Source organism: Peromyscus leucopus, chromosome 1 (genome assembly GCF_004664715.2).
Source record: "Peromyscus leucopus breed LL Stock chromosome 1, UCI_PerLeu_2.1, whole genome shotgun sequence".
Taxonomy (NCBI): domain Eukaryota; kingdom Metazoa; phylum Chordata; class Mammalia; order Rodentia; family Cricetidae; genus Peromyscus; species Peromyscus leucopus.
The window spans coordinates 58102312-58113026 of record NC_051063.1 but is presented as its reverse complement, the minus strand read 5'-3'; the positions used below and the strand labels follow the sequence as shown (position 1 = coordinate 58113026).

Genomic DNA, 10715 nt, shown 5'->3' with positions numbered 1-10715 from the left:
CCGAGGCCCTCCCGGCTGCGGCGCTTGCCCGTCCAGCAGAGGCGCTAGAGAGCAGGGAACGGCGGGCGCGGCGGGGCGGGGCGGCCAGCCGAGAAGGCGGGGCGGCGGGCTGGGGCGGGCTGGGCGGGCGGAAGGAGAGACAGGCCGGAAGGAGGCTGCGAGAGGGCGGGAGGCAGGAGAGGGCCCGGAGCTGCTGGGCAGGAGCGGCGGCGCCGCCATGTCCGACAGCGAGAAGCTCAACCTGGACTCCATCATCGGGCGCCTGCTGGAAGGTAGGCAGGGGTAGGGGAGGTGCGCGCGTGCCAAGCCCGGGGCCCCTCGCCGTCCGGAAGTGGCGCGCAGGCGGGCCTGCGGCTCCCGGGGGCCAGCGTCGCTTGGGCGGGGACAGGCCGTGAGGTCCTGTGGCCACGGCCACCTCCCCGTCCGCGCGCCTCGGCTTTGGAGCGCGCTCCGGGGCCGGGGACACACGCGCGTGGCCCGGACTCGGGGTGGGTGAGAAGCCTGCGAAGCTAGCTGGGAAGAGGTCCCGGAGCGAGGAGGCTTCGGTTGACAGGGACTTGAGAACAGGCGTCTTGTCCCCGGCCTCCTGGGTGGCTGACGGGGGGTCGGGTCTTGCCTTTGGAGGCCTGAGGCAGAGGTTTCGGGGCGGCTCCCTGGCAACAGTTGCCCGCGTTGGGGAGGCATGACACCTGTCCTCGTCCTGTCTGCGAGGCCAGCGTCCTAAGACCCCGTTCCCTACCCAGTGCAGGGCTCACGGCCTGGCAAGAATGTGCAACTAACAGAGAACGAGATCCGTGGTCTGTGCCTCAAATCCCGGGAGATTTTCCTGAGCCAGCCTATTCTTCTGGAGCTTGAGGCGCCTCTCAAGATCTGTGGTGAGCCCTTGCTCAGAACCCCTTAGCGTCCTGGAAATAGCCCTCACTGCCTGGTTTTCTCCTCCCTTTAGCTCATTGCTGGCCCTGGGTTCAAGTTTAGATCTTGCACCTATCTAGTCTTCTCTGCTTCCTAGGTGACATCCATGGCCAGTACTATGACCTTCTAAGGCTGTTTGAGTATGGTGGCTTCCCTCCAGAGAGCAACTACCTCTTCTTGGGGGATTATGTGGATCGTGGCAAGCAGTCTTTGGAGACCATCTGCCTGCTGCTGGCCTATAAGATCAAATACCCTGAGAATTTCTTTCTGCTTCGTGGGAACCATGAGTGTGCCAGCATCAACCGCATCTATGGCTTCTATGATGAATGTGAGTGTTTCACATGTTGCTGGCTGCCCAGAACTACATTCCCTGTTCTTCATGGGACTCTTATATTGGTCTGGTGCCAAAAGACCCCGATGTACTATGCCTGAGCCCTGGAAGGTCCCATCCTAAGCTGTCATCCCTGACACTCAGGAGAGACTGGTGAAGGGAGGTTCCTGGGTCCTGCCTGATGACACTCCCCTCTATCACATCCCTTATTTAAGCATGTAGGGTATCTGTGAATAAACCAGACCAGCATTGGGTTTGGCCTGATTGGTGGGACCAGAGTGGGTGCCAACATCAAGGTTGGGCCAGACTGGAGTTAGAACTCTGGAAGGCAGATGAAGATAACGCAGGGAGCGAGACTTAAGCTGCCCTTGCCTTCCAATCTTTTCTCCCAGCTATTCCAGAGCAACCCACAAACTACCCTGGAGTGCACAGAACACTAGGCTGAGGGTTCCGTGAGGTGGGTGGTCTTCCCTCTGAGCCATCTCCTTCTCCTGTGCAGGCAAGAGACGATACAACATCAAACTGTGGAAAACCTTCACTGACTGCTTCAACTGCCTGCCCATCGCAGCCATCGTCGATGAGAAGATCTTCTGCTGCCATGGAGGTAGGAGTGGTCGTGGGGCCACGTCCTCAGGGGCCGTGGGAAGTTGTTAGCCGAACTCTGTTTCCTGGAATAGCTCTCCTTGAATCTCATCTTGGATGTCACTCCCTGTAGGAAGTCCCTCGAACCCCAGTTTGGCCGCACTGTTTCCTGTTGTGCCATTTGGCATCCTGTAGGCAACTCACTCATCTCCTTCCCCATGGGGGTCTGCTCTTTGCACTTTTAAAAGCCGAGGGATGAGTTCTACCTCCTTGGAATTCCAAGAGTCAAAAGATGAACCCATTGGGGGAAGGGAGGGCACAGGAGGGAGGGCAGGGCTGATTCCCAAGAGCTTCTGGTTTAAGGAATGGTACCCACTCCTTTCCAGGCCTGTCTCCAGACTTGCAATCCATGGAGCAGATTAGGCGTATTATGCGGCCTACAGATGTGCCTGACCAGGGCCTACTGTGTGATCTCCTGTGGTCTGACCCTGACAAGGATGTTCAAGGCTGGGGGGAGAATGACCGTGGTGTCTCCTTTACCTTTGGGGCTGAGGTGGTAGCCAAGTTCCTGCACAAGCATGATTTGGACCTCATCTGCCGGGCACATCAGGTAGGCTGGTGGCCCTGGGGCAGGCTGGGGGGACCAGCTGGTAACTTGTGGACCAAGCAGTTCCTATCCTTGCCCAGGTTGTAGAAGATGGCTATGAGTTCTTTGCCAAGAGGCAGCTGGTGACACTCTTCTCAGCTCCCAACTACTGTGGCGAGTTTGACAATGCTGGTGCCATGATGAGCGTGGATGAGACTCTGATGTGCTCCTTCCAGGTGGGTGCGGGGAAGAGGCCGTCAGACTGCCTGGCTCAGCACCCGGAGCCTGACCGGCCTTTTCCCTTTCAGATCCTCAAGCCCGCTGATAAGAACAAGGGGAAGTACGGGCAGTTCAGTGGCCTGAACCCCGGAGGCCGTCCTATCACCCCACCCCGCAACTCTGCCAAAGCCAAGAAGTAGCCTCCGTGTGCTGCCCTTCTGCCCCAGATGATGGATTATCTGTACAGAAATCATGCTGCCATGGGTCACTGGCCCCCCAGGCCCACCCGTCATGGGGAACACACAGCGCTAAGTGTCTTTTCCTTTCTTTTTTAATGAATCAATAGCAGCATCTAATGCCCCAGGGCTCCCTCCCACCAGCACCTGTGGTGGCTGCAAGTGGAATCCTGGGGCCAAGGCTGCAGCTCAGGGCAATGGCAGACCAGATTGTGGGTCTCCAGCCTTGCACGGCTGGCAGCCAGATCCTGGGGCAACCCATCTGGTCTCTTGAATAAAGGTCAAAGCTGGATTCTCACCATGGCCTCTGTCTCACTTGTCCGAGACAGCGGGCCAGCAGCCCTTTGGTACAAAGCCACCTGGGAGGGCAGACTGAATGGCTGGACACGGGCCTGGCCAGGGCAAAGCCCAGTGGCACGCTTGGGTCCAGAGGCTATTAGGATTCCGAGCCAAGGCCCAAGTATTGGGAAAGCCAGAGGAATGGTCCCTACCAACCACTGGGCCCAGAGGATCGACAGGGAGTCCATGATTGGCAGAGGGTAATCAGCACTGTGATTTTTTTTTTTTTTTTTTTAAGAGGCAGGCAAGCCGAGGAAGGTAAGTTTCTAGCTCTAGCCAGATACCTAGGGCCTGCGGCTCTACAGTTAGAAAGCGGTGAGGAACCTGTCAGGCGGCAGCTGGGCACCAGAAGAATACATGATTGATACAGGTTGAGTGAGACACAGTCCAAACATGGTTGTCTAGGGCAGCTCTGCAGCGGACAGCCAAGTACAGCCCCTTTCCCATGCCCAGGGACTGAGTTCCAGCCCTGCCAGTGGCTGGGCATGCTTCTGGCCCATGGGCCTTTGGACACAGGCTTCAGTCTCTCAAGTTCAGCCTTCACCATCGCTGTCTTCAGCCAGAACGGGGCTGGGACCCTGGGGGGAGTGTACAGGGGCCAGGATGGAACCAAAGAAAAGTGAACGAAACTGGAAAGAGAAGAGAATAGAAAAAGCCAGTTAGTCTGGGAGCTGCTCTGCTCCTTTTCCTCAGTTCCCACCCCGACCTCCAGCTCCTACCTTCTTGGGTGGGGGAGTCCCAGGCACTGTACTGGGCTCAGCTTCTTCCTCTTCTTCCTCCTCCTCCTCCTCCAAGGGAGGGGCAAGGTCATGGGAGGGCTGAGAGACAGGTGGGAGGGAAGTGGAAGGCTGTGCCCGGGAGCCCTCACTGCCCACGGTGGTTTCCATGGCAATCATGTAACAGTCGATGTCATCATTGGTAAAGTCATCTAAGTGGGGTGTGCTGTAGGCAGAGACAATATCAGCAAGGAACAGGGAAAGAAGAGGGATACAGAGGCAGGCCCCACTTTGAGGCCTCAAGACTGCTGGTGAGCTTTTGATTTTATTACTTCCTGATTTGGCTGGGAGGAAAGGATGCAGGGGTTAAGTGGGAGCTTCCTGGAGGGGGTGGAACTGGAACCCCTTTGATCAGAGTTCAGGTAGGGGCCTGAGGGAGGCATCCTGGGGGCCAACTCAGCTTAGCTGGGGGAGGGAAGCAACAAGTCCTGTGAACAGGGCCACATGGGGCCCAATCCTTCACCTTCCCAAAGGATGGGAGCTGGAGAGCACCAGAGCCCAGGGACATGCTGGGCTGTGGGCCAGACCAAACTTCCTCTGCTTCCACTGCACTGAGCCCATCCTCCAGCCCACCTGCCCTTCCAGCCACCTGCTTCCCTACACCAGGCAGCTCCCTGCCTCCGGCAGCCCTTTCCCTCCTAGCCTGGGAGGAGGCTCAGAGGGGAGGCCTCAGCCAGAGAAGGAAGCCAGCGGGACCTTGGGGATGCCTCTTTGGATGGGAGGGGTCTCAGTACAGCTGACCATGAAGGCTGGAAGCCCTGTAGAGGCTGGGGCCTGACAGGAAGGAAGGATGTACTGGGGGAGGTGCACAAGCCAGTGATGGCAGCCCCAGCCTGAGGTGTAAAGAGACAGAAGAGCTGGGTGGTGGGTGTCTCTACCTCTGAGCCTGCTTTTGAGGCACTGGCTGGCGAGGCTTTGGGGAGCACAGGTCCTGGGAACATGGGTCTTGTTCTAAGAGTGTGGCCAAGACGAAGTGGCCATCCAGCAAAGAATCCTCAATGGTAAAGATGACTGGCCTGGGTAAAGGAATAGGGGTGAGCTAGGTCATCCTGCTCTGCTCTGGGCATCCCAGAGCCCTACCTCCTCCCCAGTCCTCAAGCCTAGAATTACCTGCCTGGAACATCAAAGTGGATGGTAAGAGGCAAGTTGGCTGACTCTGCGAAGCTCAGGAGCCCCTGGGATGGAGGAAGCAGGCAGTGAGAGCCTGTGTGGGGTTGAAAAACCAGGTGATGGTGCTCGTGAACTCACCCGAAATTCCTTGAGGCAGAAGGTAATAGCTATCCCTCCTGGGGCGTGCAGCTGCTGGAAGTCGTCCTCTCCAATGCTAGTCTCGGTCACCATGGCTTTGTTGGTGCTATCTACAGGGCAGGCACAAGGAGTTAAAAGTCCTTGAGTTCTGGCCTCACCCCAGCTCTGTTCCCTTTGGGAGCAGATCTAATCCCTCACCTGCCTCCTCCTCCTGGTAACTGCGCAGAATGACCCGTCGGCCATGGCCAATTCCCAGTGTCACCTCAGTCAGCGCAGGGGGAAAGGAAAGAACAGCCTCTGCCAGAACCCTGTGACAAGGGAAACAGCAGATGTGCACAATGGGAGAGGTATGAGTAAGGTATGCTACCTGCCTGGTCAGAAGCTTAGACAACTAAACAAAAATAAAGCCTAGACACAGCAGAAGGATGGGCAGGCAGCACTGTGTGGTGCAGGAACAAAGGGCTACTTGCTAAAGGACCAAGAAACACTTGACCAGCAGGGCAAAGGCCTGGTGCATCCCTAGTACAAAAGGGGAAAATGGGAAGCTGGGCATAGGGCACACTGCTGTTAGTCACAGCTACTCTGACGGGTGGGTGGGGTTGTTCAGTGTGACTGGATTTATGTTGAGGTTGTTGATCCACTTGGATGTAAGTTTTGTGCATGGTGACAGATATGGATCTATTTGTAATCTTTTACATGTTGACATCCAGTTATGCCAGCACATACTGTTGAAGATACTTTCTTTTTTCCATTGTACAGTTTTGGCTTCTTTGTTGAAAATCAGGTGTTCTTAGGTGTGTAGATTAATGTCAGGGTCTTCAATTCAAATTCCATTGGTCCACATGTCGGTTATTGTGGGATGGGGTTGTTTAAAAACAGGTTCTCTTTATGTAGCCCTGGCTGACCTCAAACTTGAAGCAACCCACCTGCCCTCGTGACTCTTCTTAAAGAGCTGGGATCACAGGTATACACCCATACCCAATCCAGCTACTGAACCCAGGAGTAAAACAGCAGCACCCTGTACACATTCGCAATAGAAAAGAGGGTAGATCCTTTTTTTGTTTTGTTTTGGTCTTTTTGAGAAAGAGTCTTACCGGGCAGTGGTAGCGCACGCCTTTAATCCCAGCACTTGGGAGGCAGAGCCAGGCGGATGTCTGTGAGTTCGAGGCCAGCCTGGGCTACCAAGTGAGCTCCAGGAAAGGCGCAAAGCTACACAGAGAAACCCTGTCTCGGAAAACCAAAAAAAAAAGAGAGAGAGAGAGAGAGAGAGAAAGAGTCTCTATATAGCTCGGGTTGGCCTGGAACTCAAGAGAGAACTGCCTGCCTCTGCCTCCCAAGTAATGGGATTAAAGGTGTGCGCCACCACACCAGGCCTTGGCTCCCATCTTCTAAGGATACATATTGCTGAATGTTTGCAGAAAAGTAACACCTAGATTTGCTTCAAGACAACTCTGGGAGCTGGAAATAGAGCTCAGTGCAATGTACAGTCTTTGGGTTACAGCCCTAGCACTGGGGGCTGGGGAAGAGCACCTGGCATCTATATTTGAACTTTTTAACAATTATTCTGTGTGGGTGTGAATGTGCTGTGGAGGGAAGAGGAGCTCAGCTGTCCTGTGCACACGAGAGATCAGAGAACAATTCACAGGCGTCAGTTCTTCCACCATGTAGGTTTTGGGGATTTGAAATCTAACAACTCAAGTTGTCAGGCTTAAAACAACAGCCTTAACTGCTGAGCCAGCATACTGACTTCTATATTTGAAATTTTGTGAGAAAGAGAAGCAGTTGGGGGTTGAGAACTTAGCTCCATGGTAGAGTACCTACCAAGCACAAGACCCTAGGTTCTGTTGTCAGTATCGAGGGAAAAAATAAGACAAAAATTAACAATTGCTAATTTTTAGTAAGAAACAGCCCTTAGTACCTTTTTTTTTTCTCTCCAAAAAGGAACTCCATCACTATTAACAGACCCTAAGGAAGCTGACATTGGATCCTGAAGGGACTTTCAGTCACTCTGAGAAATGAATGGGACATTGGGCTAGGTGGATAAAAACAATGTCTAGTGCAGGCGGGAGAGTCCTCTGTGCTCTGGGCTGGTCCTCAGGGACCGTCACCTCTGCTGGGGCCCACATTCTCCTTGCCCTGCGGTCCCTTGATGTTGACTGAATTTGCTCAGCAGCCCTCCTGGACTCGAGCTTCCTTGCCCAGGCCCTTCCTCTGGCTCAGAGCCTAGAGCCCGGGCAGTTAGGAAGCAGCTGCTTTAAGAGACACGACCAGAAGAATGAGCAGGTCAGAGGGATCTGAAGCTGTGACACAGGTCAAGGACAGACCTTCAAGGTTATTGAGGTCATACAAGAGATCTGCAGGCAGGTCACAGATACTCTCTAGAAAAGTAGTCAAAGCATGCCTGAGCAGCAGAGAGCCAAGCCAGAGCTCTGGGATACAGAAGGCAGGACCCCACTGTCAGTGGAAATGGAGAGGCAGCAGCCTGGTTTTGTAGAGCCAGGTAAGGGCCCAAATGTGCACTGAGCTGGGTGGTCTTGACACAGAAACCTCATAGAGAAAGAGATGCCTTTATGTATGTTCTGTGTATGAATGCACACAAGCAGAAGCCAGACTTCCTTGGGTGGTGGTTCTTCTCAGGGCTGTCCTTGTTTATTTGAGACAGGGTCTCTCACTGGCCTGGGGTTGTGAGCCCCAGGAATCCTGTTTCTACCCCCTGTCCGCCAGGATGAGAATTATAGGTGGACACCACACATTTTTATGAGCTCTGGGACTGAAAACCAGGTCTTCATGCATGCACATCAGACATTTTACCAAGCCGTCTCCCTAGCACACACACATCCTTTTTTGAGACAGTCTCGTGTTCTCTAGGCTAGTCTAGAAACTCACTGGCCTTGAAACTCTGATCCTCCCACCTCCATCTAAGAACTGGGATGACAGGCACAAGCTCACCATGCCTGTTGAAAGCGGTGCATTCCCAGAAGGTTACCTCAAAGCCCCAGAGAAGGAAGAGATTACAGCTAAGCCTGAAGCACAGTGTACTCACCGTGCTGGGGCACGGAGCAAGTGGGGGCACGAGGCTGGGTTGAAGACAGCCTGCAGGGATTCACAGTCCTGGAAGGAGAGGTTGTGTGTTTTCTTGACCCCTGGATAAGGAGAAAGGGTCTCAGTGGGCTTGGGAACCTTCACATCACTTCCCCCCGCACCCACAGAGGGAATTCCTGGCTGGCCAGCTGCTTGCTCACCATACTTGCAGTGAAGCTGGACCACCAGGTGGCTGTTGCTGCCACTGAGGGAGATGCAGCATTTTTCCACAGTCTTCTCCACCATCGCCAGAGAGCGGAAGACCGACAGGAAGGACTGGGCAGGGTAGGACATCAGCCTGGTACTGTGCCTCCATGGACCAGATCTACATCCCATGTAGGTCCTGGTCCATCACTGGCCCAACAAAGCTTTAAATGGGGCTCCCACTATATGCTGGACGTCTGCACATTTCCAGGCCTTGTCCATGCTGTTCCCTTTGCAGGGAAGGGCTGCTAACTTTTTCTCCACAGCTCTTACAACCCTCTAAAGTCTAGCCATCTTTACCTCACTGCATTTTGCATGGAATGGCTCCCACATGAGGCTAACTCCCTAGTAATTATTTACTGCGGACGCTGGCACAAAGGCCCAGCTGTGGAGATGCTTCGGATGGTCCTCACCTTCATCAGGATCTTACAGCGCGGCAGGTCCTGCCCAGGGGAAGCCGCCTGGTACTGCTGGAAGAAGAGGGGGGCAAAGAGGAAGCAGGCATAGGCAGAACGGGAAGAGTTCACAGTCCGCAGGGAGAGCTGAGACACAGAAAGCAGGGAGGATAGAGTCAGGGGCAACGGCTGGCCCACCCCAAAGGCCTCCTTTTTCACCCTATGGCCGTCCTCTTCAAAGCTTACTGAAACTCTCCTCCTTTCTGTGTAGCAAGATCTTCTGCATGCGACCTCCCGGTCTTCCGCGGCCCGGGGTCTGCCACGCTTGCTTTCCCCCTAAATTACTGCAGTCCCACCCTGCCTGCCACTTGGCGCTTTAGGGAGGCAAGTGCCCTCTGTACACACATGCAGTCTCAGAAGACAAGGCCCAAGATGATGCTCCCACAACCCAAGAGGAAAATAACTGCGCCAAAATACCTGCCCGCCATCATCATGTACGGCCGAGAGCGAGCGCCAAGTCTAGGCTCCCCACTCCCATTGAACCCGCCCCCACCCCTGAGGCCGTCTCTTACCCCGTCCTTTAAGGGTTCCAGATAGAGCTCGTCCCCGATTCGGGAGAGCGAATGGACAGCCTTGCCCAGCACTGCAGGGAGGAAAGTAGAAGAAATTAGGAAGACTCCTCGGGCTTGCTCACGTGTCCCGCCGCCAAGCACATCCAAACTCACCCTTCACGTTGCTGCCGGCGATCAGGCACTTCATGGTTCACCAGCACTGAACTCGAGCCTAATTTGCAAGCATACCTGGACGGATCCGGAAGACAGCGAGACCCAGCAGCCACTACGGACGACTTGAGTTCCCTTCCCGCGCACCGTCCCCGACCCCCGCGCCAGCCCGTCCTCTGCATCCTTATTGGTCTACCCGAGGCACCTCCGTCACGTGAGAAAAACGTTCCCTAGCTCGGGTGTCACGTGATTCGGCCAGTTCCCGGGGTGTGGCCTTTGTCACGTGACTCCAGAGTGCGAGCTCCTGAGTCATTCATCAGGTCTGGGTCTCCCTACCCAACCCTAACTTTCCACGCCTTACAGAGCCCTGCAGCTGCACTGGGCTCCGCTGGACACACGGGGTGAAAGCCACATAGACGGAGCTCCGAGGAGCAAGGTGCCTACACTAAGGATCAAGCCCTGGACCGGAGTCCAAACTTGGGAGGAGTAGACCCTCCTGGGTCGTTAACTTAAAGTGAAAGGGGTTACAGGGTTAAAGCAAGACAGCCCGTGCTCAATCTGGGCTGGGGAGTCTGTCGTGGCTGCAACCACCAGCTCCCCGCAAAAGTTAATGTAACTTTCTTCAAGAGCCAGGAGGAGGAAGGGGCTGTTTACTCTGGTTTCCAGGTCCTTCATTGATCTCCATAAATACACGGAAAGAGCAGGAGGAGCATCAGCAGAAGTGAAATGGGGCTTATGGGTAGGTGGGGTGTCCTGAGCCTTGCAGAGGGTTGGGGCTGAATCGATGAACCGGGAAGCCCTGGAAAGGCTTAAGCACTCACTACACATGGTTTGTGTGCATTTTACCACTTCCCTCAGAAAGTGTGAAAGGATGAGTGAGGGTTATCAGCTGGAAGTCATTCCCTTTGCTTTGGGTTAGTGCCTTCAAGTGTTGAAGGGACCGCCTAGAGCAACACATCTCCTATTACCCCTGCCTGAGGTCCTGTGGGTGATGGGGAGGCTCTGTTTGTTACCCAGACCCTCTCCCTCTGTTTTTCCGGACTCCTCTCCCTCTTCAGCTCTTTGTCCTTTCTTAAGGCCCCTT

At 54.8% G+C, this 10715-nt stretch overlaps 2 protein-coding genes across 9 annotated transcripts; one reads left to right on the top strand and one right to left on the bottom strand.

The window, feature by feature from the left end:
* The first annotated feature begins 147 nt into the window (after window positions 1-147).
* Window positions 148-3164, top strand: Ppp1ca (protein phosphatase 1 catalytic subunit alpha). The gene is made up of 7 exons (XM_028860632.2): window positions 148-272; window positions 744-875; window positions 1010-1240; window positions 1743-1847; window positions 2212-2435; window positions 2513-2647; window positions 2720-3164. The coding sequence occupies exons 1-7, from the start codon at window positions 218-220 to the stop codon at window positions 2828-2830; spliced, it is 993 nt and encodes a 330-aa protein (XP_028716465.1). The 5' UTR covers window positions 148-217; the 3' UTR covers window positions 2831-3164.
* A 97-nt stretch (window positions 3165-3261) lies between these two features.
* On the bottom strand, window positions 3262-10628 carry Rad9a (RAD9 checkpoint clamp component A). Of its 8 annotated transcripts, none has more exons than XM_028860625.2 (11): window positions 9635-10628; window positions 9482-9552; window positions 8928-9056; window positions 8472-8586; window positions 8273-8372; window positions 5428-5537; window positions 5230-5339; window positions 5092-5156; window positions 4860-4997; window positions 3925-4147; window positions 3262-3834 (listed from the first exon to the last, which is right to left on the bottom strand). In XM_028860625.2, the coding sequence occupies exons 1-11, from the start codon at window positions 9666-9668 to the stop codon at window positions 3739-3741; spliced, it is 1191 nt and encodes a 396-aa protein (XP_028716458.1). In that variant the 5' UTR covers window positions 9669-10628; the 3' UTR covers window positions 3262-3738. The 8 variants fall into 8 exon arrangements, with proteins under 8 accessions (XP_028716458.1, XP_037064299.1, XP_028716460.1 ...); XM_037208404.1 differs by having other exon boundaries at window positions 8928-8984; XM_028860627.2 differs by having other exon boundaries at window positions 9710-9718.
* Window positions 10629-10715: the final 87 nt, after the last annotated feature.